The 25,135-nt window shown below is 39.7% G+C and overlaps 1 protein-coding gene across 6 annotated transcripts in view; it reads right to left on the bottom strand.

Moving 5' to 3' along the window:
• GRIA4 (glutamate ionotropic receptor AMPA type subunit 4) overlaps window positions 1–25,135 on the bottom strand; it is a 933,658-nt gene that overhangs the window by 110,605 nt on the left and 797,918 nt on the right. For 5 of the 6 annotated variants that reach the window (XR_013599810.1, XM_078657023.1, XM_078657022.1 and 2 more), the window contains exon 9: window positions 20,270–20,380. Coding sequence is in view for 5 of the 6 variants with exons in the window: in XM_078657023.1 (XP_078513149.1) it covers window positions 20,270–20,380 (111 nt within the window). In the remaining variant the exon portion in view is untranslated. Of the gene's footprint in view, window positions 1–17,833; window positions 19,049–20,269; window positions 20,381–25,135 lie in introns of those variants that run through there. The other variant, XM_078657026.1, reaches the window with a different exon arrangement.

Genomic DNA, 25,135 nt, shown 5'->3' with positions numbered 1-25,135 from the left:
AAAAAAATGTGTTTTTGGGGTGGTTCGGTATACACATGCACTGTTAGTTATGTTTACTATTGCTTAGGTTAGTAAATATGTACATAAAATCGTGGAGTGGGTGTAGTGTGTTTATCTAGGTACCTATATTGATACTCCTATTTCTGACCCTTGTCCGGTTATTAATTCACTAATGTCCACACAACGGCACAGAAACCCGTTTTCAGATTAGGTCATAGCGCATGCTGTCACATTAAGCAAGCACTATTCCTCCGGCCCTCTAGAAAGCACACCGAGTTCTCAAAACAAACCAAACCTCCAGCAGACCTGGGAAATCCCCCGCAGGTATTGTTTTGATTTCGCTCGAGAACTCCTGAAAAGAATGTAAGAACGACCAGTCCTTATGACATTCTTACTGACGTCTTATGTCCATCCTTACGTCAAACTCGGCACCTTTCAGGTATAAATATACCGACGCTGCCCTAAGCAAAGACGCGGTGGTGATGAGCTTGGAGCAGCGCTACTTGCCGGAGAGCCCAGCTGATGCAGGAAGCCCACGGACGCTGCCCCTCCCTTTTTGATGCGCTGAGAGAGACGCTGCCTTTTCTCTTGCCGAGAAATCCAGCCTCCGGCGTTTCCGGCTTACCTTCGCGGGTAACTGGGATATCGAGTCCTGAGAGAGAGATACCAGACCTCCTGCCTTCTAAATCCCAGGTACTGAACTGACTAACCCCTTACAGAGAAATCTTGAGTCAGATTCTTGGCAAAACAAACTTAACTTAAACTGCTACTTACTTACTCCATCCCACGTATTAGGCTTAGGTCAGGCACACCGGGGTAGGCGTAGTTAGAAGCACCAGTTGAGTACGATTAGTCAATGTATATATGTATGTATAACTTTTATCCATTTTAAGTATCATATGGCTAGGAAACCATATCAATGCTTTTACAGTATTATTTTATAATCCTGCTTTTACTGTATGCACTTTACTTAACTATGAGTATTGCAATAATAGCGATTCATTTCTCTTGTATGAGAAAAAGAGACTGATCAATAAATAACATCTTTTTATTGAAACACGCCCATCTCTTATTTCTCTACAAACTGGTGGAACTAAGTATGCACGTACTGACTGAGTAAAATAGCTGTCTTTTGTTTTCACACGACTCTAGAGATATACTCTTGATTAGGGGGAGCAAAGTTGTCATGTTCTATGGTTGTCAGAAACTAAATCCCTTCTTGTCTATCCTGGGAGGTTAAACTCCTCCTCGCCTATTCGAGAAAGTTTCTAGTGAACTCTGAGCTAGCTGGCACACACAAAACTTTAAGTCTAATATCGTCAGTAGAAGACCTAGTTAACCTCTGTCCTACGTCTATACTATTGAAGATATTATTCCAATGCGCAGAGCCTATTGGGAATATAGGAACTACACTACAAGTGTGCATGATGGTTTGGACGGCTGTCTCAGGCCAGCCAAACAGTCATGCACACTGAAGCTCTCTGCAATCCCAACTGTATTGCGGGTTGGAGAAAGCAGGTACAGGCTCTCAGCCTACCTTGGAGCGCAAATCCATGGTACTCAGGCCAATCCTTGATGCTGCTTTTATGCAGCATCAGGATTGGCCACAGGGGATTCCTTCGGTGCACGGTGCCAGATCGAAGCGTCGGTTCCAGATTGGAGCATGGATGCAGGTACGTTTTTATTTTTTTGTCCGTCCTTAATTACCCCCTCCTTCCACCCTACCACTTTGCACAGATACCAGCCGCTACTGATACAAATGTTGATGACTGTGACCTGAGTTTTAACTTCCTGGCAGATGATTGTAATTCTAATGGTGTTTATGGCTAGTGAGTTGGATAGTATTACCCTACATGTACCTATGCTTGTTGCAGATATGTATATTGCTAGGCCACACCTCGGATGAGCATTTTTTGCTCCTTTGAGGGCTGGTATGGAGAAATTTATAAACCCCTGTATATGTGAAAGGGGTCTCCAAGTTATGTTTCCTGTAAGAGGTTCATATTGAAGGTTTGCAGGTAGCCTAGAACTTCTGAGTCGGATGTTTTACTTGCAAGTCTGTTTATGTTCCATGATCACAGATGTATGGATTAGAGCATTACCTTAGTCTTTCTGCGATTACCTGGGTTTTGTCACAGATTGCACTGAATGCAGTTTATTGATTGTGAAAAGCATCTTTCGTCTGGGTCAGACCAGAGTGTGTGCTTCATGTTACTAGGAGAAGATTTTGATGGTGGTGATTTTCCCAGGGCTCCCTTGAAAACTAAATATGCATCGGCAGGTGGGCGGGTGGGTGAACGCTGTCTCTAGGTGAGTCCAAGGCTAAAAAGGGGAGTGGGTACCTGGTTCATAGAATGGCCTCAGCCTTATTCCCCATTTCCATGAAGTTCGCCACTCATTTAGTTTTCTGAGCAATGTCGACCGTGCTCCAGGTTGTCTTAGTTGCTTCATTCTCCAAGGGGATTTTTATCACAATGAATTCAATTGAGGCCAAATAAGTTGACCTTAAAGTTTCCATATCGAGGATAGTAGCTCTAAGATATTACTTCTGTTTAGAATGTCACATTTCCCTTTGGATTTGTAAATAGGTAAAAATGTTTCAATATTTGTGGATGGCTGGTCTATTCACAATGTCTGAAGATCACCTTAGGGTTGTTCTGACCTCTTGTCCTCTAGGAGCAGAAGAGTCTCTCAGGCTAAAACGAGCTGTCTGCGATAGAGGGAGATTTTCTATCAGGGTGTTGGGTTTAGAGGCTGTTGTATTGCTGTGCTCATGTTCTGCATTGCCAGGAAGAAATACCAATCCATGGTATACCATTGATTGGTTTTTCCTAGTATTCAGGATAAATATAAGTACTAAAGAAATTCAATCTTGATTGACAGAACCAATCATTAATATATACTGTCATGTTCTGCGTGGGGCATGCCATTCCTGGTGTCTACCCACATTAGTGATTGAGTATTCCTCTCGGGTCCACCGCCCGATAGGGTGCTTGGTTGATTTTAAATTTTGGGTGCAGCCCCTGCCATTGTACTCTGCTTGCCACCTTGCTGGGCTCCGAACATTCTTGCTCAGGCAATCACGACACCTGTCTGGACTTCTGTCAGGATTTTTGCAGCTCTGCTCACCCAGTAGTTCTCTATTGTTTCCATCCTGAAACTCAGGGCAGCCGTCCTCAGGTCTCCTGCTGTGCAGGTTTCCCCCCTGGTGATGTGACATGTAAAGTGGGTGATGTTACGTCAGCCTTCCTGCTGCACTAAAAATGGGGTATTCTGCAAGCTAATTACTTGCATTATTTTTGTTCTTCCAGCCTTTCCACCGTTACTTATGCCCTGACTCCTCAGAGATGTTTGGTGAGATTATATTGTTGCTAGCTTGGATGCCCTCCTGAGTGTTTGGGTGGAAGTTTAGATTCCCTGTGAGGGATTGGGCCTTTTGAATGATTTCCGCCTGATTCTTTTGGTTTTGTCTTCCCTCCAGTGGGGAATTGAGCATGGTAATTTGTGTTAGTTCCCAAGATTCCCAAGTCAGAAGTCAGTGCTCTTGCTATTGGGTTAGTGGTTTGTTTTATATCCATGAGTATGTCGCTCAGCATGGCAGGGCGGGAGGATAGCTTGTCCAAGAACGGTGCACAGGAGCAGTTTAGCTGTGGTATTTGTACTTAGGAGTGAGGTAATTTAATAAGATTGTTAAAATCACCCAATTTCCCATCTATGTCAGCAACAAAGACCGCAAGTGTGTTGAGCAGTGAAATCTGTAAATCAATTGTATTTGACTGATATTGTAGGACATTTAAGATGTTTAAGAAGAGTATTCAAGTGCTGTTTGCTTGTGGATCCTCCTCCCTCCCTGATTTAGGTGATGTTGCTTGAACGACCTCTGGATTTTGCTGGTCATGGTGCTCTTGCTTGGCATTATCAGCCGGCAGTCCAGTGAGCTGGCTTTTTGCCTCAATATTTGATGCTTCCTTTGTTTGCTGTTTTGACTGGTTTGGAGATGATACTGTACCGGATGAGGCCTTACCTAAGACCATAGGGTCAATAGAGTCCGTATGAAGGCTTTGTGCTTCTCCTACAGCTAGATTCTGAAGACCAGTAATTTCTTACGCGAGGTCAGTGGGGTTATGTATTTTCCTGCCTGTAGTGTGCACGCTTACCATGCTTCCTAGAGGATTGTTCCTGGAGTGGAAGTTGTTGTATGGCTCTTGCAGAGAGGGCAGCTGGGCAAGAGGGCAAGAGCTTGAGAATCTTGTGTAGCTAAAGTCCATTTTACTGCCCATGAGGTGTTCTAGGTTTTTCCCCACCTTTATGTATCCAGCCCCTTTGGCAGTAGGAGATCATATTGCTGTCCTCCTCACCTTCTTCATGTCCTTGTACTAAGTTTCTTGTTTGAATTGAGGCATCAGGCTGGGACCAGACTCACTCTATGGGGTAGGTGATGACTTCTGGTTGTAATGGGGTGAACAGCCCAGTTACGCTCTTGTTGCAGGAATAAAATGTGGATCCTGCGTCCTTCATCAACTAAATTTGGTGTATATTGTTTGGCTGGAAGCTGTGGGATGGAACAATCAGAGTAAGGGGACTCTCCTGAGAATTATTGATCCCAGTTATATAGCCTCCTTCAAGCTGCTCATTGGGCCCCTTTTCATTAGGAGCCAGGAGGTTCTCGGTTGTGCAGATGGGACATCTTTTTTTGGGAGGTTTGTACAGTGCATTTCGGAATTAGACCCTCTGACCTTGCCTGACCTCATTAGGTTGGAGATCCGTGTACTCCCTGCTCAGGCCTTGAGGAGCATTGATAAGAAAAGTACTTGATGGATGGAGCATTCCTGCTGACTTAACTGCTGGCTGGAAAGTGACTACTATCTCCTTGTGTCAGCTCTTGAGCACTGGATGTTCCTTTGGAGTGCTTTGCATTTCATAGGGGATAGTATCTAGTTCTCTGTCAGCGAGTACGGCAGAAATCTCTGGTAAGGCGTTGATGCAATGGTGCCCTCAGGGTGCCATAAGCCACACTGGGACCTAGAGCGGTCGCTTCCACAGCGCCTCTCCCTTTTCCTAGCGCAGAGGGGCAGGTAGGTGGGGCGGTTGCAAATGTAGCTTTAAGATACGGCTAAAGGTATGAGTTGCTAGTAGAGCTGTCAATGGGACAGGAAGTAGGGCTGGAAGCCGATGGTGGGGCCTCGGTAATGAACTGCAGTAATGATCACTGTAATGGTGGCAGTACTAGGCCCCCTGCACTCTCTCCTCTGAATTCCTCTTAGCGAACCAGCCAGCCAGCCAGGATGTTCAGTTTCAGCTGCCCCGGTAGCCCTCGGCACTCTACGTCACACTGCTACCTGCTGTTCACCGTAGTTCGGCACTCTGGCAATCCAGTGCTGCAGTGAGCACTCTGCTGACACCTCTGACATCTCTGTGCCTCTGCGCCTCTTCCTACCTCTTTGACTTCCCAAAGCCAACTGGGGAGACCATCAATGATGATGATGAGTTAATCTTTTAATGTACTTAAAGGCTGTTACATCTACGGGAATATGTCCTCCGACCTGCCCACAGATGACCTATAAAGCCCGATTTCCCATCAGGTGTGAAATAATACAACTGAATACATGTACTATAAACAGTAACAACATGGATCCTTTAGGAGTTATAAGGATAGTATATCACATACCAAAAGGACTACGCACTTTCAGCCAAGGAAGCACTGATGTTTGCCATTTCAGTATGTCTAGCAAAATTTGTTAATAGTGGTAGAGGGTGCCTAGAGTTAAAAGGCCTCAGAAAGAGAGTGACACATTAGTGAATGCGAGCCAATGTATACAAGACCTTGAGGTATTTTTCACTTAAAAACTAAGGGATACATTCATATCCATTATATTGAGCGCTCATAGAAGCCAAACCACATTGAAAATCAATTCCAGTCAATAATTTATATGTGTTCTATATGGAAGATCATCCCATGAAAATCTCACTAGATAATTTACTAACTTGAGAACGTCTTTTTAAATGTTTGTGCAATCCTTTCAATTTTAATAGAGAAAAACTGATTTTGTTTGTCATTACATTACATTGTATGCATAGTTTCAGGAACTTAAAGGGAGTGTTTACTATATTTTTGTAATGTTAAGGGGTTAAATGGTTTGTATTGGCAGTACAGAAGCTTTTGTTGTAATAGAAGTGAGAGCCTGGTAAATAGTTAATTTTTCACCACTTTTTAATGCACTCTATCAGAGCACATTCTATCTAAAGGGTATCCGAATAACACTGGCCACCAAATCTTGAATGCAGCTTCATTGTTTTCAAGTGAACTACTTCACCTGATATTGTCAGGGCCACCGGAAGTATATGATTGCTCAAAATTCATCATCTGCTGTGTAGCTTTCAAGTTGTACCTAGATCAAGAGAATCAAAAGCTCAAAAAAGTGTCACATGGGGTGCCACAGAGTGACATCTCTCCTCTAATAGTTGATGATAAACCCCTTCTCATAGAATGTTGATAATTTGATACTTTTGCCCAGATGCCCTACAACATACGGTGATAGAATATACGTATAAAGAGCATCAGAAATGGTAGTGATTTTGGAAACTCAGATTAGGATTTTTTTAAATGTTCACTGCTTTAATCTCTGCCACCAGGATGGCTCAAACACAAGATGTGTGCTGTGTCTCTTCAGTATGATATACGGGCTCACCATGCAGTATCACATTTATTTATCAAGAAATAGGCTAATCCAGGCCATGGAAAGAGTAAAAGCAGAAAAGATTTCATGAACTACATTGGTAAATATATAAATATAATGTGTTCAAATTCTAAATCATGCCTTTTTATATTATACAAATATGTAAAAACCCTTAAATAAAATGCAGTCACTTTTAAGACCTGCATAGAATATCCAACTTATTACCAATAATATTCGACTCAGACTCAATTTAACAATTGTAAATTTTACCAGACAGAATTGTACATACCACATACACTTAATAATACTTCTGCTGCAATGACTTTCTATATTGGTAAGAAATACAACTGTTTGCAGCTGTACTAGAGGTAGTAAAATATATTGAAGCAGTTCACAGTCTCCAGTTGTTCTTCACAGATGCAAAAACCAGAAATAAGGACTCCTATTTACTCATAGTTTCTGACATTCTAAGACACTCTAATCAAAATTGAGCAAAACTTTATGAAGAATTGTTTGTTAAATCTATCTTCAATATATGTTCTTGAAACGAGCAGACAACAGAATGTGTATAGGGTGTTTTAGATGATTGCATAAGTAGACTTCACACTACCTTTCTCAGATAAAATTGTAGGCCTATTACAATGAAGATTCAAGGGACAACACATGTTTTATGGATCAACTAAATAAGTCAGGCTTCTGTCAGAACGAGCTGCCAGTGATCACACAATATGTTCTATTATTTATTCTCAATGGCACTGTGCTGAAGAATAATGAACGCTGTGAGACAGTGTCTCTTTATGTTTGGTCACCCCCGATTTTTTGCTGACTGGTATTGCTATTTTCTCAGTTCTGTACCATGTGGGTCTTCTGTTCATGCCCTTAAACATGGTAAACTGACTAACACCAAAATGGCATATTTAATTTCCCAGTGAGGCCATAGTATATGATGAAGGAAATACAGCAATGGTATGGGAAATGTACATGTCATTGTGGACGGCAGCATATGTTGTGCCATCAACTAGGATGACAAAGAAAATATGGCTTTAGGTCGACCTGTGTAGCATGACTCCTGCAGCTTTTAAAATGGCATAGGATCCTTTCAAAACAACCCTGAAACATACACACAAAAGATGCACTACTGCAAAGGTTTTGTATCACTCTTGCAGAGTAGTACTGCAAAATGCGCAAACACTGAAAAAAAATGTAAGTTGACTTTGTAGACACCTCTTAATACTGTAGGGCTGGGTGAAGGGCAGTGAAATGAGCACTTATGGCAAGCTGGAGAATTGTTTGATGAAGTAACACATGCTGAGTAATTGTCCTTCAGAGTTGGATCCGCATTTATTGGATTCCAAACTGACTGATCCCAGACAGCTTGGTAAGTCAGTCAATGTGTAGGTATGCACTAGGGAGTCGAAAAAGTTCCAGAGAAGTGACTTCAAGAAGAGGGGCAGGCCCACAGCTGTGAAAGTAAGGGAGCAACAAGGGTCAAAAAGAGAACTCTGTAGGGTTCTAATATCCTCACAAGGGGAAAACGTCCCAAACTACTTCCAGGAAGCAGAAACTTGGAAACCCAGGGGAAAGAGGCTTTCAGAGAAGTGCAAGAGTTTTCACTAAATACAGTTGGGGCACAAAGAGGGTGGAATGCTTATGCCACAAGAAGAAGGTACTTACCAGTTGGCACTCTACAGGGATAGTCAGTGAAGTACTGGGTCAGGAGCATTACTTAGAGGAGGGCACTGATCATGCCCTAGTGACCATTAGTTTGAAGATGGACCAAGAAACTGGTGATCCCAGAACGTGGTAGAAATCACTTTCTGAAGGTCAGAGTGGATAGGGTTCCTGTCACTGCTCTGAAGGAAACCTGTGGCAGTCAGATCCTGCTAGTGGAAAGGCTGGTGGCTCCAGAAGAGTATCTACCAAGAGAGGTATGTAAGGTAAGGAACTCCCATTGGAAGAGCCTGAACACCTTATGATCATGGTCTCCTTAGAGTGGAGGGGGGTAGTTGACCAGAAAAGGGTACTTGTATGTTCCTCCTTTCCTATAGGCTGCATCTTTGCCAGTGAGCTACTACTGGCAGGTATGGAACAAATACCTAGGTATATACCTAGTTTGACCCACCACAGATATCGGGCGGGACTGTCCCTAAGGTTAGAGAACAAGGGCCCAGTGGGAAAGTAAGGGGATGGAGGTGGGTTCCAACCACACTGAAAAAAACAGAGGGCCCGAGATTACCTGCCCAAGACTGGCACTGGTGAGACCACTTCTGTCATGGAGGTACTGCCTGTGCGATCCCAGATAAAAGAGGCAGGAGACCTGGACTAGGCAGACTCCTGCATGACACATACTGTGTTACCCTTGTAGGGGGGCTGTGAGTCCACCCTATAAATTTTAGGCTAACAGGCAAGTGTAAAGAGTCAGGATGTCACATGTGAGGTGGTAAGAGTGGGTGCAGAAGGAGGTTGACTGCAGCCTAAGGTTGTAGCAGCCCGCTCTGAGAAACTTAGGAGGCCTGAGAGACCTCAAGAACATGTGGTGACTCCTTGCTAGCCCACTGACTGGAAGTGAGGCTTACACAAGGCCAGTGATTGAAGGATCATTGGATGGCCAGTGGCCTGCTTCATGACACTGACAGCTGTCAGTGGCCTTTCTCGGTTGCTTGCCTTCTGGGCAGAGCTGTAATTATGTTGGGACTACGGAGGTAAGCTAGGGATAGTCCTGTCCCACTTGTGGCCTGCAGATGAGAAGTGTTCCCCATGGATCAGGACAGTGGCTGGGACTGAACTTGACAGAGTGTCGGTGTTATCAAAATCAAACAATGAGGGAAGACCCAAAGCTGTTAAGGTGGCCCCTCTCCCCACCTGGAGTGGCTTTACAGTAGGATGTGAGTCTGGAACTGACCATACCAGTACAGATATCTTTCCAGATCGATCCCGCTTATGTGATAAGAACTGAAAAGGGAATTGCTAAGTGCCTCCTCAGAATTAACATAAGGGGGTCAGTGTAAGAAAGTTTATATTTTTGGGTGTTCACTCCTATTTTATTGCTGACTGGTTTTGCTGGGTTTTCAACTCTGCACACTAGGGCTCTGCTCAGGACCGGCCTTAGCACTGGTGGCACCTGGTACAATAATATTTTTTGGCACCTCCCCAACAGCCCTCCATCTCACTACCACCCCCAAATATGCCTCTTGTCTCTCCTTAGTCTTTCTCCCACATCCGTTTTATAGCGCTAATCATACTAGCGTAGGGTTTCAGAGCGCTTTACATCACAGACACATTATACAGAGACAATTATTCACACGTGTGTAAATTAATCTATCAGAAATGTTACATAAAACAATGAGAACTACAGGGTGGGGGAATCACATGACATCCACACTAGCAGGCAGTACATTTTACGAATTTTTGGTCCAGAGAAGCACAAACTTCATATTTAAAATGTACCACAGTGTTTGGGTGTGGCTTTACCAGCAAGAATGTATGTATACCCAAACTAACCCTTTTTAGCAATTTTAGGATACTGAGGAAAAAAATAATGTTCTAACATATACCATGGTCGTCAATGACAGTTAATAGGTCACTGTACAGGATTGTAACATATGAACTGAAAGTAGCAAAAGGATTTCTGTGACAAAAGTAATAACCCAGTGAGATATCCATATTAAATACAGTTCTGTGATCTGCACGGTACACTTTCTTTGAAGCAAGCATATTTAAACTCTGTGCTACTTTATGATGAGTCAAAAGTGGCATAACACAAAACTCCAATCTCTTAGGAGTTATATTTAAATTTTTACTGTTGCCTTAGAACTGCTGAATGCAAAAGGAAAAAACAACAGGTACTTTAAAACCATCAATTATTTCTAAACAGAGAGCCCTGTGGGTCAGCACCTGGTGCAGCTGCACCAGTCGCACCTCTCTAGAGCCGGCCCTGGACCTTCTATCCTGGGCCTGTGTATGTACTCACACCACATATAAAGCCACCTAGCATGCCAATTGGTCAATGTGCTCTGACCACAAACATATGGTAAAATTGGCTAAACTCCAATTGACGTTTTTAAGTTTAAAGTAAATTTTAATACTAAAGTAGGGCCATTATATATGGTACAGAAAAATACACCCATGGCATGGAAAGTCAAATGCTTCCTGTGGACTGCAGCACTTACTGTTCCATCCAATAGAAAGAGAAAGAAAACCTAGTTACAGGCCCATCTGTGTAGCCTGACTCAATTCACTTTTATGCCTGAAGGTAAGCCTTTTAAAAACACTTTTTTGATAGAACAGAACTCTACTTTTAAATATTACCTAAGTCATCTCAAAGTATGCATTCTAGCCCACAAGACATGCTACCTGTTATTTAAATGTGGCAGATGCAAGAATATCATTTTGGCATGTATCAGCAGCCACTAGCCCTCAAAATGTATTTTCACACTACAGGGCTGTAGCTGTCCAATGAGCAAAAATGAGAGTTCAGAATAAAATCATAACTCGGTTATCTGCAGTTTGGGACAAGCTCCTGGAATAATTCTAAAACTAGTTTAATGTTTATTAAAATATAATCCAATTTTTTTATAAATATTTAGAAAAAGTTACTTTTTTAAAGTTACACTTTACCTAACTGATATACCAGAAGGCTAATTAGTTGACAGCCCTGCAGTGTGTGTGCTTAATGAGATGTGAAAACTGCTACCACAGTAGGAACAAAGACTTAGGCCGTTTCAAAGGAAGACCTAGAAGTGAAGTATGTGAAAGATATTCACTCAAAAAGGGCAGTTGAGGAGGGTCCAAAAACATCAGTAACTTCAAAGGGACCAGGGTGAGGCATGCCCATTCAACATTAAGTGTAAAGGGAGGTCTGAGGAAGAGAAGACCTTTGTTTTCTAGGCATTTAGTAGCTAGCATGGCACTAGCCCAGTGGGTGGGGGGAGCTGATAGGCAAAACCATTTGGTGTAGCTGAAGAGGGGACTGCTTATTTCCCTAAACACACCCCAGGCTGACTTACACGCCGCTTTCAGTAACAGAAAGATTCTGAAATTATAGGTTTGCCCAAGTGCCCAGGATCCTCCTCCACCCATTTGCTAAAGAAACGTACAAAGCTGCCACCTCAACCTCAGCTCATCACATCACTCTCTGGACCTGCAGAAAACCAGAAGAGGACTGGGCCTGCTGTTTGAGACCTGTGTGGAGTCCTGAAGGGTTGAGCGTGCTCTCACTTGTACCCAGCACTATGAAGTGGACTCCAGGGGTCAGTCGGCTGACCCCTTGTGTGCCTACATTGCCACAACAAGCTGCAAGAGGCCTTTTTATTCAAGCGCCCTACTGACCAGTAACAACATAACTGGACTGGACCCTGCTAGTGACCTCTGCTGAAGTGCACCCTGACCTCTAAAGGCTGTTCTTGAGGTCCTGGGAGTCTTAGAAGTGATCAAGAGAAGGTGCTCCTGAAACTCTGAAAAGTTGGGACTTTAAAAACGTTTAGACATCCAAGATTTCTGGAGTTACAGCAGTACCTTGTGGAAACAGTGACCAATGTTCAGAGGACTGTTTCAGATACAGCTCCATGCTTGCCCTGCAGGTAGATGTTGAGCTCCATGAAAAAGAATACATATGAAGTTAGATCTCTTGAGCCGGTGAAGGCATAATAACTGTCCGCCTGGCACGAGTACATTATAGCGGCAGCAAAATGTGAATTCGTGCCATTCTGAGGTTTTTCTGAAAAAACACAACTGCGTCAGCGGGACATCGTCCATCAACTATCCAGCTCCAAGACGACTTTAGCTGCTACAAACTACAACCTGGCCCCAATGGAGGATTTCGACTTCCATTTCAGTCAGAAGGTAACACCTTTGACTGGGAAGAACCCACTTTGTTATTCCACCTACACTCCATTGCAGTCGTGCAATATCACACCTAGGTCCAAGTCAGCCACAAACAGCAACCACTGATTGGATTTTTACTTTTTCTTGCCTCTTAGTGTCCCAAAACATTAAAAATGCATACCTCTTGTTCCCCTTTTTGGAGTGTTTTTGGTTTGCAGTCATTATGCTGATTACTCTTTTCTGTATTTTTATAAATGGGTTGTGGGATTTTTTATTCTGTTGGGTTGTAATGTTTCTACAGTTTTTTTACTGCTAAATACTATGCATATTTTCCTTAGATAAGCCTATCTGCTTTGTGCCATAGCTACCAGGTGGTTCAGCACAAGTTTGTCACCTTATTAATTATAGTGGACTCACATCCATTTCAATTAATTATCCACTTTGATACCGCTGTAAAACAAACTGGACCAATTATAAAGGAAACTGCATTTACATGAGAAGGAAACACTTTTTTTTTACCTTTACCCTTTTTTGATATGATGTAATAATACGCAGGTCGAAACATGTTTTAGGATTCTGAGCAGTTAAGTGTTGTACTTGTTAGATTTTAATATTTCTCTCCACAAGCTCTCTAAAAACACACTAATACTGCTAACCAAAGCAAATCATTTTCAAAAATAAATTAATAAAGTTGTAAATCATCCTAAATCTCTCTTACAAAATATCAAAGATTGAACCAATCCCACTAAGCAATCTAGAATTCTCACCTCATCCACTTTTGCTCATAATTATAAAAAACAATAGATACTGACATCGAGCTCTCAAACAAATTTTTATTAGCATTTATAATAATACATGCATAACATTATATTAAACATATATCACGTCACATAACACTGAGAATTACCTGAAAATAGTCAGCCTTTCAACAACTAGACACGCATGTACTACAGCAAATTATAAGCTCCACTCATCCATTAATATATACTGATGACTTCGCGCTTCCACCCCTAATAAATTGATGCACTCATAAAATGACTGCTCTAATTCTATGAATCATCAAATTCTCACCAGAAGAAATACATATTCCCTTTCTCATTAACATATGGCCAGCACCCTACTTTTCTGAAAAAACAAAAGCTTGATCCAGGAGACCACCAGATCATAAAACCAGTTTACAAGCCCTCATTCTCAGAGAAATGTATTGAGAAAGCTGTCTCTTCATAACCTCTGACCCACATGGCTAGCAAAAACCAGCTCTGCTGCATTCATTTCAATCTGGGTTCCACCTGAAATGCAGCACTAAAAACAGCACTACTCAATAACATTATCTGCACTTTGGAAGAAGGTGATGCCTGCCATCTTGTGTTATTCTACCATTTTTTTTTTTCAACAGATCCTATTTTGTCAATGGTCGAGTACAGTGCAGAGCTCCGTAGCCCAGGAGACATTGCACCTTATTGACATCTACAAATAGTTTATACAGTATCATTATCATATTAAAGTTGAACAACACAACATAAACGCTTTGAATACCCCATTGCACTTTTTCATCTCTACATCCTATTTGCCACCACTTCACCCACCCCAGCAGATAGTGTCCATCACCAGGCAACCAGTTTCCTACCCAAGAGGCCCACTCACCAACATAGACATGGATGCATTCACCGGAGGCACCGGGTCTAAGTTGATAACTCAATATTCCGCCCATCTTTTCCAGATCTTGAGGGGCTTTTGCGGGCAATCCCTGGACCCAAATATCAGGAGCTCCATCCCCATGCAGAAGTCAAGTCCCTTTTTCCATGCCAAAAGGGAAGGTGGGGCTGGTGCCTTCCACATATTTGCTATATCCCTTTTAGCCAGTGTCAGGCCCAAAAGCAACAGGTGTCTCTTACATATATTGCCTCCAATACCCTCCATAATATGCAGAATTGTTAATCTTGGGGCAGATGGGAACCCCCACCCCAGCACGTCTGCAAGACAGGCTAGAACCCCCGCCAGAATCTCGCGAGTACCGTGCAATGCCAGATCGTAGGTATCAAAGAGCCTTCCTCCCGACCACACCGCAGGAACATCGGACATGACACTAGGCCCGCTCTCCATAACCTAAGCCTCGTATAATAAACTCGGGGGAGGTATTTAATTTGAATGAGAGGCAACTGTGTTGCTATCGCTGTCCCAGTGGGGAGGCCAGTGCATCCATCCAATAATCTTCATCTATTGGGCCAAGATCACTAACCTAAGCCATTTGGCATTGTTTATCACAATCAACCAAAGTGCAAGTATAGGAGAAAATAAAAAAGTTTATTGAACCCAAAAATAAATATAAAAAATATTTTTTATGTTAAATATTAATGTAAATATATTTATTTTACATGTAGAATGAAATAAAAACAGTACAGTATTACTAACTTGATTTTAAAGTTCTTTAATTAATGGAAATAAATAAAATTAAAATGATGTTACTGAAGTTTAAATTAAACAATGTATACGCACCTTAAGAAAACAAAAATGTATTATGCATTAAAAAGGATTAAAAATGGTGTTTAGGATTTACTAAAATTAATTTAGTTACATTTTATTATAACTATTCCTACAATAATTTTTACATTCAAAACATGGTAATAAATTATTTTGTAAATAAATAATACTTTGTTTATATTTTTTAATTAAATTATATTTGTCTGTAATTTGTAACTGTCTTAATAAGGGGCTTTATTTTAATCCTCTACCTCCATTATTTTCTAAAGGGGAAGTTGCTGTACCAGAGGTTGGTCATGTGTGGTGCTGGACTTTTTACAGTTTTTTTAGTAGTAACTTGCACCGACATTTTGTGAATAAGCAAAATGTAGCACATTTAGTTAAAGTGTAAATTACTCAAAAGTGTAAGTTATCTTTCATAATCAAGCCTGTATGATATGAGCTCAACAATAAGCATTTACAGAAATGTTCCCAAAAATGTTTGTGAGGTGGACCCTGGCCACAATGTTATGACTTACAATAGGAAAATGGTAATGCTAACTCAACGACTGACACTATGTAGTAAATAGGAACACATTGAGTTCATGCACAATATTCAAACAAAGGTTTTATACAAAATTGCAAAATATTAAAAAACATATGAAATTGCAATATTGTTCAACCAAAGGGTAGTAATGGAAGTATGAGGGCTAGTATTACCTCTGAAACACAGAATATAATAATTGACAGTAGAGATTGCTGAAATGTTTCTACTTAGAATCTAGCAAGGTGAATAGTTTGAGAAATAAACTGAATAATATATGTACTTTTTGGGTTATAAAAAAGTTGTAATGGAATAATAGATATATACCATAGACAATTAAACTTAAGGAAACTAAGTCACCAAGAAAGAAATGTAGCTGAGTTTCAAAGCAATACTTTGTGGGCTAACCTATGAGAGTGAAGGAATAAGTGTATGAGAGTATACTGGAATGTGTTGGATTCGCCCAATGTATATACTGACCGATGTATATGGTGGTATATGGTGATGTATCCACTGATGCCAGAAAAATTATTGTTTGATAAATAGTTATACATATGTATTTTAATAGATAAGGATGGCACAGTTCTGTAGGTATCGCATGTTTAGTATGAAATGTAATATGAAAAATAGTTGTGGAATTGAGGTATATGAGTTTGATATTAAAATAAGAATAACACTAGCCACAACGCTCAAATATATATATATATATATATATATATATATATATATATATATATATATATATATATATATTAAGGAAATGTCAGTGTTTTGCTGTTGCACATTTGGATGGTTGTAATAAGAATCATAACAAGGATCAGGAAGAAAACATGCAATAATCAGTAGTATTGGACCAAAATAAATAAATTTTTCATGAGTGCATTAGAAGGAAAGAGTAGACATGACTGACTCTTGCATTTCACCTGAACCGCATGTACAACAGCTTGTCATGGTACAATATAATGGGACAAAATGTGGGTCAAAAGCAGAGTCTTACTGTTATCAATTGTTGTGTGATAAATGGTACCTTAAACCATGAAGAGACTAATCCAATCCCAGTCTGCTTGAAGATGAGTGAACGCAGTCCTTGAGTAATTGTGTTTTTTAAATTATACCCATTAAAATTGAGTAAGTACTGGTTGATTACACATTGTTACATAGAATGCTTTGCACTTTGCCTGAACACTTTCTTGTATACTACCATTGCCAATTTGAGGCCTGTTTTATTACTGATTACTGTTGTGTGTATTTGCCATTAGATGATCTGAGGACCATCCAGCCAATATATTCAGTGTTGGCGCACTGTACTCTGCAATAACACAACAATAATAAATATAAATGTAGCTAAATAATTAAAGCTGAAATTTGGGTACACGTTTCTTCCTCTTTAGATTATGTGTGTAATGTCTCTACAAAAGTTTAAACAAATGTTATTTAGAAAGAGGCTTTTATTAACTATTTAGGCAGAACTCAATTAGGCGTATTCAATTGATGAGTAATCTTATCTATATTTTTATTTCTTTAACAAAGTTAAATAGTATTAAAAGAAGTATCATAAATTATATTTGGTGTTAGCATACAAGGTGGAGGCCTATAGATATGCATAACTATCTTCTACTGAGGGTTTACATCAAGCAAATTAAGGAAAACATAATGCACATTATTTAAAATATCTCTGTTGAAACATATTGAGCAATCTGGGAAATTTCAATTTATAACTAAGTAATGTACAATACTTATTTTGGTGTTTCATTTGCGATGAAAGGAAATAAAACAAAAAATCTTGCTGTAAGATACATTTTCAAATACGTGTTGATTTTTAATCAGTTTTGGCAAATATATATATATATATTTTATAATCAAATATATTGATTAGCTGCATAATTTCTGTAAAGGTTGGCTGTTGCCATCTCAGTAACTGGTTTCATATTTCCACACTGCCAATATAACAGATTTACTTATGACTGCTAAGATTTGATATTGTGTGGAAGTTACATTGATATGTATTTGCTATTAAAGAAGGGAGCTTGGAAATAACACCTTAATCACAATTATCACTTGAAGCCCACACTCACCCTCTTTATGTCTTATGCAACTTTTATGTGTAGTTCAATAACCTGCAAGTCTGTTTCATGAACAAAACATCAGTCTTATTTTATTAAACATTTCTGATCAAATGACTTAAAAACATGTATTTATATATAATTTTACATTAACAAACCCCATGTATTATAATGAAACTAACAATAAAACATTACATTACAGTATGATGCACTTTCATATCAGAGCACAACTCAGTTTTTCTTATTGAAAACTCAGATACAGTACATATTTTATCTCATTTGTTTCTTTATTGTTTGATGACAAAGTTAAACATTACAACACATTGAAGCAAAATGCTACATACAGAAATATGGTACAAAGGTAATAAAGTTTGTTTACGTTTGACAAAATAACATATGCCATGCTAAATATATTAAAAGATTTTTACATATTTGTCTTACAACAGTTGGAAATGTTATGTTCTCTACTTTTAGGTATTTTACTTGTTAACATTCTTTCATATAAAGGAAACCAGTAACTTTGTGTTACAAAATATGTTTTCATCCAACAACACAGGAAATAACAAATACTAGATACTTTTGCTATCTCTCTGTACTTAGAGTACATTGAGTCAAATTTCCTTCAATATGAAGTGGAAAATGTAGTGTTCTTCTTTTTTCTCATTGTGTGACATTTATAGTGCTTGTACGTCAACACAAATAAGTGCAATCTGACGTTGACATACCACAGGAATGTAAATTGATCTGTGTTTGGTACTTATCACAGGGTATAATGTATTTATGTTCAATATGTTATTATACTGAATGCAACCTCACTTCTTATCCCATTGCAAATTTTAACAACACAATATAAAAATTGCAGTTATTTGAAACAGTGGCATTAGGGAACCTGAACAAAAATATGCCATGCTTTTCAATCCCGTGAAATTACTGGTTCAGAAATGCTATCAACAATGCTTTTTATAAGACAAAAAAGCTTCCTTTAGATTATCATTTTACTTTGCACATCAATATCTTTCACTGCAAGCAATACAAAAAGCCATACATTTTCAAAACAATGCATAATCAGTCTTTGAGCAAACCAGAAAACAAATTCATACTTCTTACATGTTCCTCCTAACTTTGGCGATGTGGCATTATTTACACTCTTCATGCACACTAGCCTTGCTAAAAGAGATTAAGATCGGGAACTATTGGTAAAAGCCATCCAACTGCTTGTGATATTCATTTTATTCATCACATCTGCAACACCTTAAGTGTTCACTCTTCATCTGTTTTGGCTAATTCAGAATGATTCAGGCTGGTTACTGTCAATGGTTCAATGCCTAGTCATGCAATCAAGACAGTAATCCATATGAAGAATGAGTTTAAAATAACTACAATGGAGGTTAATACTTGAGCCAGAGCAAGGAATGTTCGCAGGATCTTGGAAATCGTTTCTTTTCTGTTCAATTTCTTAAAATTGGATTCTTCATCAGAGGCTGAAAAGAGGAGGACTGTACTGAAGTATGAGTTTCTATTACTGTTTCCTTCAGGTAAAATAGTTATGATATTTCAAAAGGCCCCATGCAAGTGACAACAAACAATCAGTTTATGTACTGTATTTTGAACTTCATGTTGGTTAGTTAACATTTAAAATGACTGAACAGTATTTATTGTCAGAAGAATTTTGTGGGGCAACGTCACACTTTAATAAAATGTTTCAGTCTTTCTGTACAAGGATTTTCCTTTAGAGTGGGCATTCTTAAAAATGCCCTGTTGAAGAAGAGTGCAACTATAGGCAAGCATTTTCTCATTTCATGCCAAACAATATCTCCTTTGAAAATATTTTAATGCTCCCTTCTCATTTCATGCCAAACAATATCTCCTTTGAAAATATTTTAATGCTCCCTTCCAAATAAGGCAGGTGATGACATTTTCAGAAGACTAATGTGAAATTATTAAAATAGACAAGTAAGTAAAAGCCATTGTTTGACAGTCCTATATGGCATTAGTTTTTTAAAGGAGTGTCGGGCTTGAAAATAAGAAAACACTATTAAATAAGTGTTTAAACTACATATCATTTTCATTTTTTAGAAGTACATTATTGTTTTAGCATTTTCAATACACTTGAAATCCTATTAAGTTAACAACAAGTTTCATTGATAGTATTAAGTAAAAGTTGGTATTGTACTAACCATGTAGAGCACACTAATTTGACAATGAGATCCTAGCTATTAAAAAGAAATTAACAAACGCATTCCTGGGACTTGTGATTTCTTGTTATCTTTTCAAAAAAATGTGCAGCACTACTAATAAGAAATTAATGACTGTTTTAAAAATAGTACAAATAAAGTGCCTAAGCATGTGGCATGTAGGAATTATTCCTCTTTTTTCTTGCTTTAGTATGATGCGCCCCCTTTGTAGTCTTAGACAGTAACATACAAACATCCCAGCGAGAAATACTCTTTACTTTCCAGAGATACTTAGCATGGCAATAAAGCATGTGGACTTCTTGAAAATGTAAAGATAAAAACTTAATTTTCCTTCAGTTTGTTCTGAAATATTTCAGAGCGTAAGCTAAATAAATATGAGAAAACGTTCTCCTTTTCAAATAGCGTATTTTGCATCATCCCCTTACATTCGAAGGCATCTTAATCAGAGAGGAACCAAAGGGGGATGTATATAGAACATGTTAAAATGAGTCCCAAGAAAAGACTTACCAATATTGTTGTAACAACTACTGTTCTGTTCTCAATGGCAGAAGTGCCATTCCCAGGCTGTGGCTCAGCCTGAATCAAAACAAGCTTATCCATGTCATTCCAGAAACCAACCTAAAAAACAAAAAATATGAACTGATACAATGCAAAGATTTAGAGGATTCTTCCAGAAGAAACATGTTGTTTAAAACTTATTATGCCCTTTATCAGTTTTTCTGTGACAATACTTAGAGGTACATTTTGAAATTTTGCCATCATTATGGTCTTTGTAATGCTGAAACTTATCTTAAAATCGTAATGCCAGGGAAGCAATGTATCAGCTGTTATTGTGAGCCAATACAGATTTCAATAGCTTTATGTAACCTACAGTGTTATTAAATGTCCTTGTATCAAAAAGTGACCCTGTTAAAAATCTGCACTGCCTGTGCAAGGACGCACTAATCAACAACAGTTAACTTCATGATATTATACAATAAAGAGTACAAAATGTGTTGACCAAACTAATATTAAATACTTAGCAACCAAAAAGCTACAGATGGGGTTATAGGACTCAGTTTACAAGATGGGTGCATACCATCAGGGCTTTTAAAAAAAACTAAACAGCAGTGTTTTTATCTCAGGTGTGATTGCAAGGTGTTCCACTGTTGTGGGTCTCAATGTCTAGTGGTTCTTCCCCATGTTTCTTCCAATTTAATCCGGATTGGGTGACTAGTTCAGTTTGTTTCCAGACAAAGGGTGCCCCAGGGCTATCGCGGGCCAGGAAATGCTACTGAATGATTGTTAACTCACACACACATATATATAATGTGTAGTGCAAATAAAACTGGTTATTACAACATAAACATGTCTATGGAACAAAGTAATAAAAAGTTCTTCTCTATGCATATTTGTTGTCTTAACTCAAAGTGTGAGTGCAGAAAAATGAGTAGAGGCTGTGCATACTTTCACAAGCCAGAGCCTTTCTTATCTATCTATAGGGGTGCAAAATGTACACCTCCCGCAGGTGGTGGCCTGTGCTGGAGCTCCTTCTGTAACAAGAAAGTACTCCAGGCCCAGGGTAATTCTGTGCTTTGCATGTTACACACCAACTCACAGTAGATTATAGGCATATCTGAATAGGTAGATACTGGAGAACCATTATTATATATGGGGCCATGACATCATCTATAATATCAAATATCTCCCCTGCCTCAGCAAAAACAAAATATATATGCTGCTTGAAGTAGGTGGACGATTTTTGTAATTTGTTCCCAGATACTTGAGAGGAAGCAGGTAGAGGAGGCACTACAGATGGTGAGCGTGCCTTCATGACCACACCTCATTTGAAACATCTGACTGATTAGCATGAACCATCAAACAAGGAACATTTTGTGTCATTATAAGGCCACTGATTATAACAGCTATTCTTTTCTCTGCAAGTCGTTTATGGCATTCTTACAGATTACATTTTGCAGCAATATTTCATACATATATTTTCAAAGGGTATTTCGAGTTTTCCATAAAAAATTGGTTTAAACACAGGTGCAAGCATCCTTCACTTTTTCAGCAACACTGTTTCCATAATATTCTGCTCACGTTTACAGACTGGGTCTTGTTTTTTTTTTAGTACAGCCCCTTTTTATCCTTGAACAAACGGTACAATTTTCTTTCTTTGAGCATTCATCTGCTTTCCTGCTATGTTTAGTATCACTTTTCTTCCTTGGTTTTGGAAATTAGGATACTGGTTGAGGGGGTGAAACCCTGCTGAAGCAGCAGCCACAATTTCTTTCAGGGTGTAGTTACATGCAGACCCCAAATAAATCTGTACTTAGCATAAAGGCAGTCAGACTTAATTTAGAGGCTATGTGTAAAGTATTGCATCACTTCAAACAGTAATAAAGTGAAAACACAATGCTGTGATAAATTATTGGACATCAACACCACAAAAATCCAAGCAGTAGAGCTGGAGCTGTGCAACTTTAAAGATTTTAGTGAAAATAGTGCCCAGATGCACACAGCATCAAAAGGGGCTTTCTGGTTGTGCTGGACAGGGACAAAGTCACAAGTTCAGACTGATAGTAATGGAGAGTGGGCCAGATACAATGACCAAGGTAGGCCAGCTACACAAAGTACCTTAATTCCTAGTTGCGGAACGCTGCAAGACCCTGCGTCGAGGATGCATCACTCAGCTGCATTTCCGAAGAAGCTGAGAGGCTGCAATGTAGAGTCCTGCTTTATTGTCGAAGATGCGGCTGACCAGGGGCTTGAGATGTGAAGTCCCATGCCGAAGATGCGTTGCACACCAGGGGTTCAGAAGAAACTGTGATGCTTTGTTTTCAAGGATGCTTTTGATGAGAGGCTTTCAATATGAGGTCAGGCATCAGGGATGCATTGCACAGCCTCACTCTGATGTGGGGGCTCTGCTTACAGGACCACAGCTGGGCTGTCAGAGCTCCTTCAGGCCCATTTCCAAGGGTCTAAGACACACCACTTGGAGGGCAAGACTCACAGAAAGTAGAGTCCAGGTGCTAGGTTCAAGATTATTGAAGTATTTTCTGTCTCTGAGGGTTTGCTGAGGAGGCCAGCCAAGTATCCCTTGGAGTCATTCTGGTGGTCTTGGGTTCAAGATGCAGGTCCCGTCCTCTCTCAGGCAGCAGGGCAGTGGGCAGCAGAATAGCAGTCCTTCTCGCAGAGCAGCACAGCAGTGCTCCTGAATCCTCCACAGGTCAACTAGTAAACTCAAGAGTTAGTTCCTAGGGTCCATTATTTATACCTGGTTTCTACTTTCATGTAGTAGACAGTTCTGGAGATTTCCACCCTCAACCAGAGATGTTTGGAATTTCATGCCTCCCTGCAATGGTCCCTGCTTGTCTGGTGTCACAAAAGACTAGTGGCAAAACCCTTTCTGATTGTGTTGGGCAGGGACTTTGTGATGTGCAAGTGTGGGAGGTGACATCTCCTCCCCCTCATGAAGGCAGAGATAACCCATTCTGCCTACACCTATTCCCTTTAGGGGTACTGTCTGGGAGCAATACACAAAGACCAACTGCCACTTACACCTAGTCTTGTGACCCAGGATGCAGGTTGGATGCAACAGATGGTTGACATAAGAAAACTGCAACTTTCTAAAAAGTGGCATTTTCAGAATTGTAACTTAAAATTGGACTTTACCATTAAAGAGGGTTTTAAATTACGAGTCTTTAGATATCAAACCCAAGATTCCTACTTGCTCCCAATTTAAAGTTATCTCTTATTAAATGTAATAAGGCAACTCAATGTTATCCTACGGGAGAGGTATGCCTTGCAGTAGTGAAGCACAAATGTAAGGGTTTTTCACTGCCAGGACATGTAAAAGTATAGAGTAAATGTCTGACTTTTTAAAATACACTACACCCTGCTCCGTGGGCTATGTAGGGCCTTCCCTAAGTGACATGTATTAAAAATGAAGATTTAGGTGTGGCAAAAGGTTTATTGCACCAGGTCGAAGGGGTGGATTAAAACTGCACACACAGGCTGCAAAGGCAGGCCTGAGACATGTTTAATAGGCTACTTAAGAGGATGGCACAATCCGTGCTACAGGCATACTATGCATTGCATTCAAACCCCCCTGTGTATATGTATTACTACTTTACTAGAGACATACTAGTAAATTAAATATGCTAATTGGGTGTAAGCCAATTTCACCATGTATAAAGGAGACAGCAGACAAACTTTAGCACTGGCTAGCTGTGTTAAAACAGAGTCCTTTGACCAACAAAAATAGCCCAGAAAACAGAAGGATAAAGGCAAAAAGTTTGGGAAGGACCCTACACAAAGGAGCAAGTCCAACACTCAACTTGATTCTATTTTTCTTTTATTATGCTAGATTTTACCTACCCTTAGCTTTCATGTTAATGGCCTGACTTAGAAGTGAGCGGAGGAGAACACTCCCCGTCACAAATGTGACGGATATCCCGTCAGCTGTATTACGATTACATTCTTTACAATTAGGATCGTAATATGGCTGATGTGATATCCATCACATTCGTGATGGAGTATTCCCTCCATCGACTTCTAAATCAGGACCTTAGTCTTCTTTGCTGTTTTTTTTCATGAATCTGTGCTTATTGTTGTTGAATTGCTATAGCATTTTAGCATTTTTCCAAGGCTGCTTTAGTAGAAGAGCTGTATCTCCATCTTCCCTTGAGCCATTGCTGCATGCTAGGAATGCATTTCTGATTGTGGGTTTGGACTACTTGCCCACTAAATTTCTCATGTGGGTCACATGAGTAATGTGTCATGGAGAGATTCAAATATGTGCACCAAAGGCAACATACCATTTGGCATAACACCACAGTAAGCAAATCCCACCTATCCATACTTTTGGCACTTGTGTTGGCAATGTGTAGATTATGAAGGGTCACATTTTGTACTGGGCGTGACACGATGTACAAAGTTATTGAATGCATTAAATGATTGCTGTAAGAGTCCTTCTTTGATTGTTTTATTTTAGAAGGTGGTCCATCTCCACATAGGAACTTTATTGAAGAGCATTTGAGGTTAAGTGAAACGAGAATGGAAGTAGGTGGTCATCCTGTATTTGGGAGATTAGGATGGCTACCTTAATTGGTCATGACCATGAGATCAACAGATTAAAAGTGGCCATGAGGCCTGAATCCTGGCCATCAGGTCAACAATGGTTATGCTAGAGCTCGGGGCTCTGTGATCCACAGAGTCTTTTTCTTAAGAAGATGCAGAAAGGATGAGGAAGCCATAACTTTGACAATGAGTTGTTTGAGGATGGATGGTGGTTTTGTCACACTTCTATAAAATATGGTGTGTTGACTGAATAAATGAAATATTCTATTAAGGTACATCATCATGGGTGCCATGCACACCAAGCAGCCCAAT

This window comes from Lissotriton helveticus, chromosome 8 (assembly GCF_964261635.1).
Source record: "Lissotriton helveticus chromosome 8, aLisHel1.1, whole genome shotgun sequence".
NCBI lineage: Eukaryota > Metazoa > Chordata > Amphibia > Caudata > Salamandridae > Lissotriton > Lissotriton helveticus.
The sequence above is the reverse complement of the archived record's forward strand: the minus strand, read 5'-3'. Positions and strand labels throughout refer to the sequence as shown.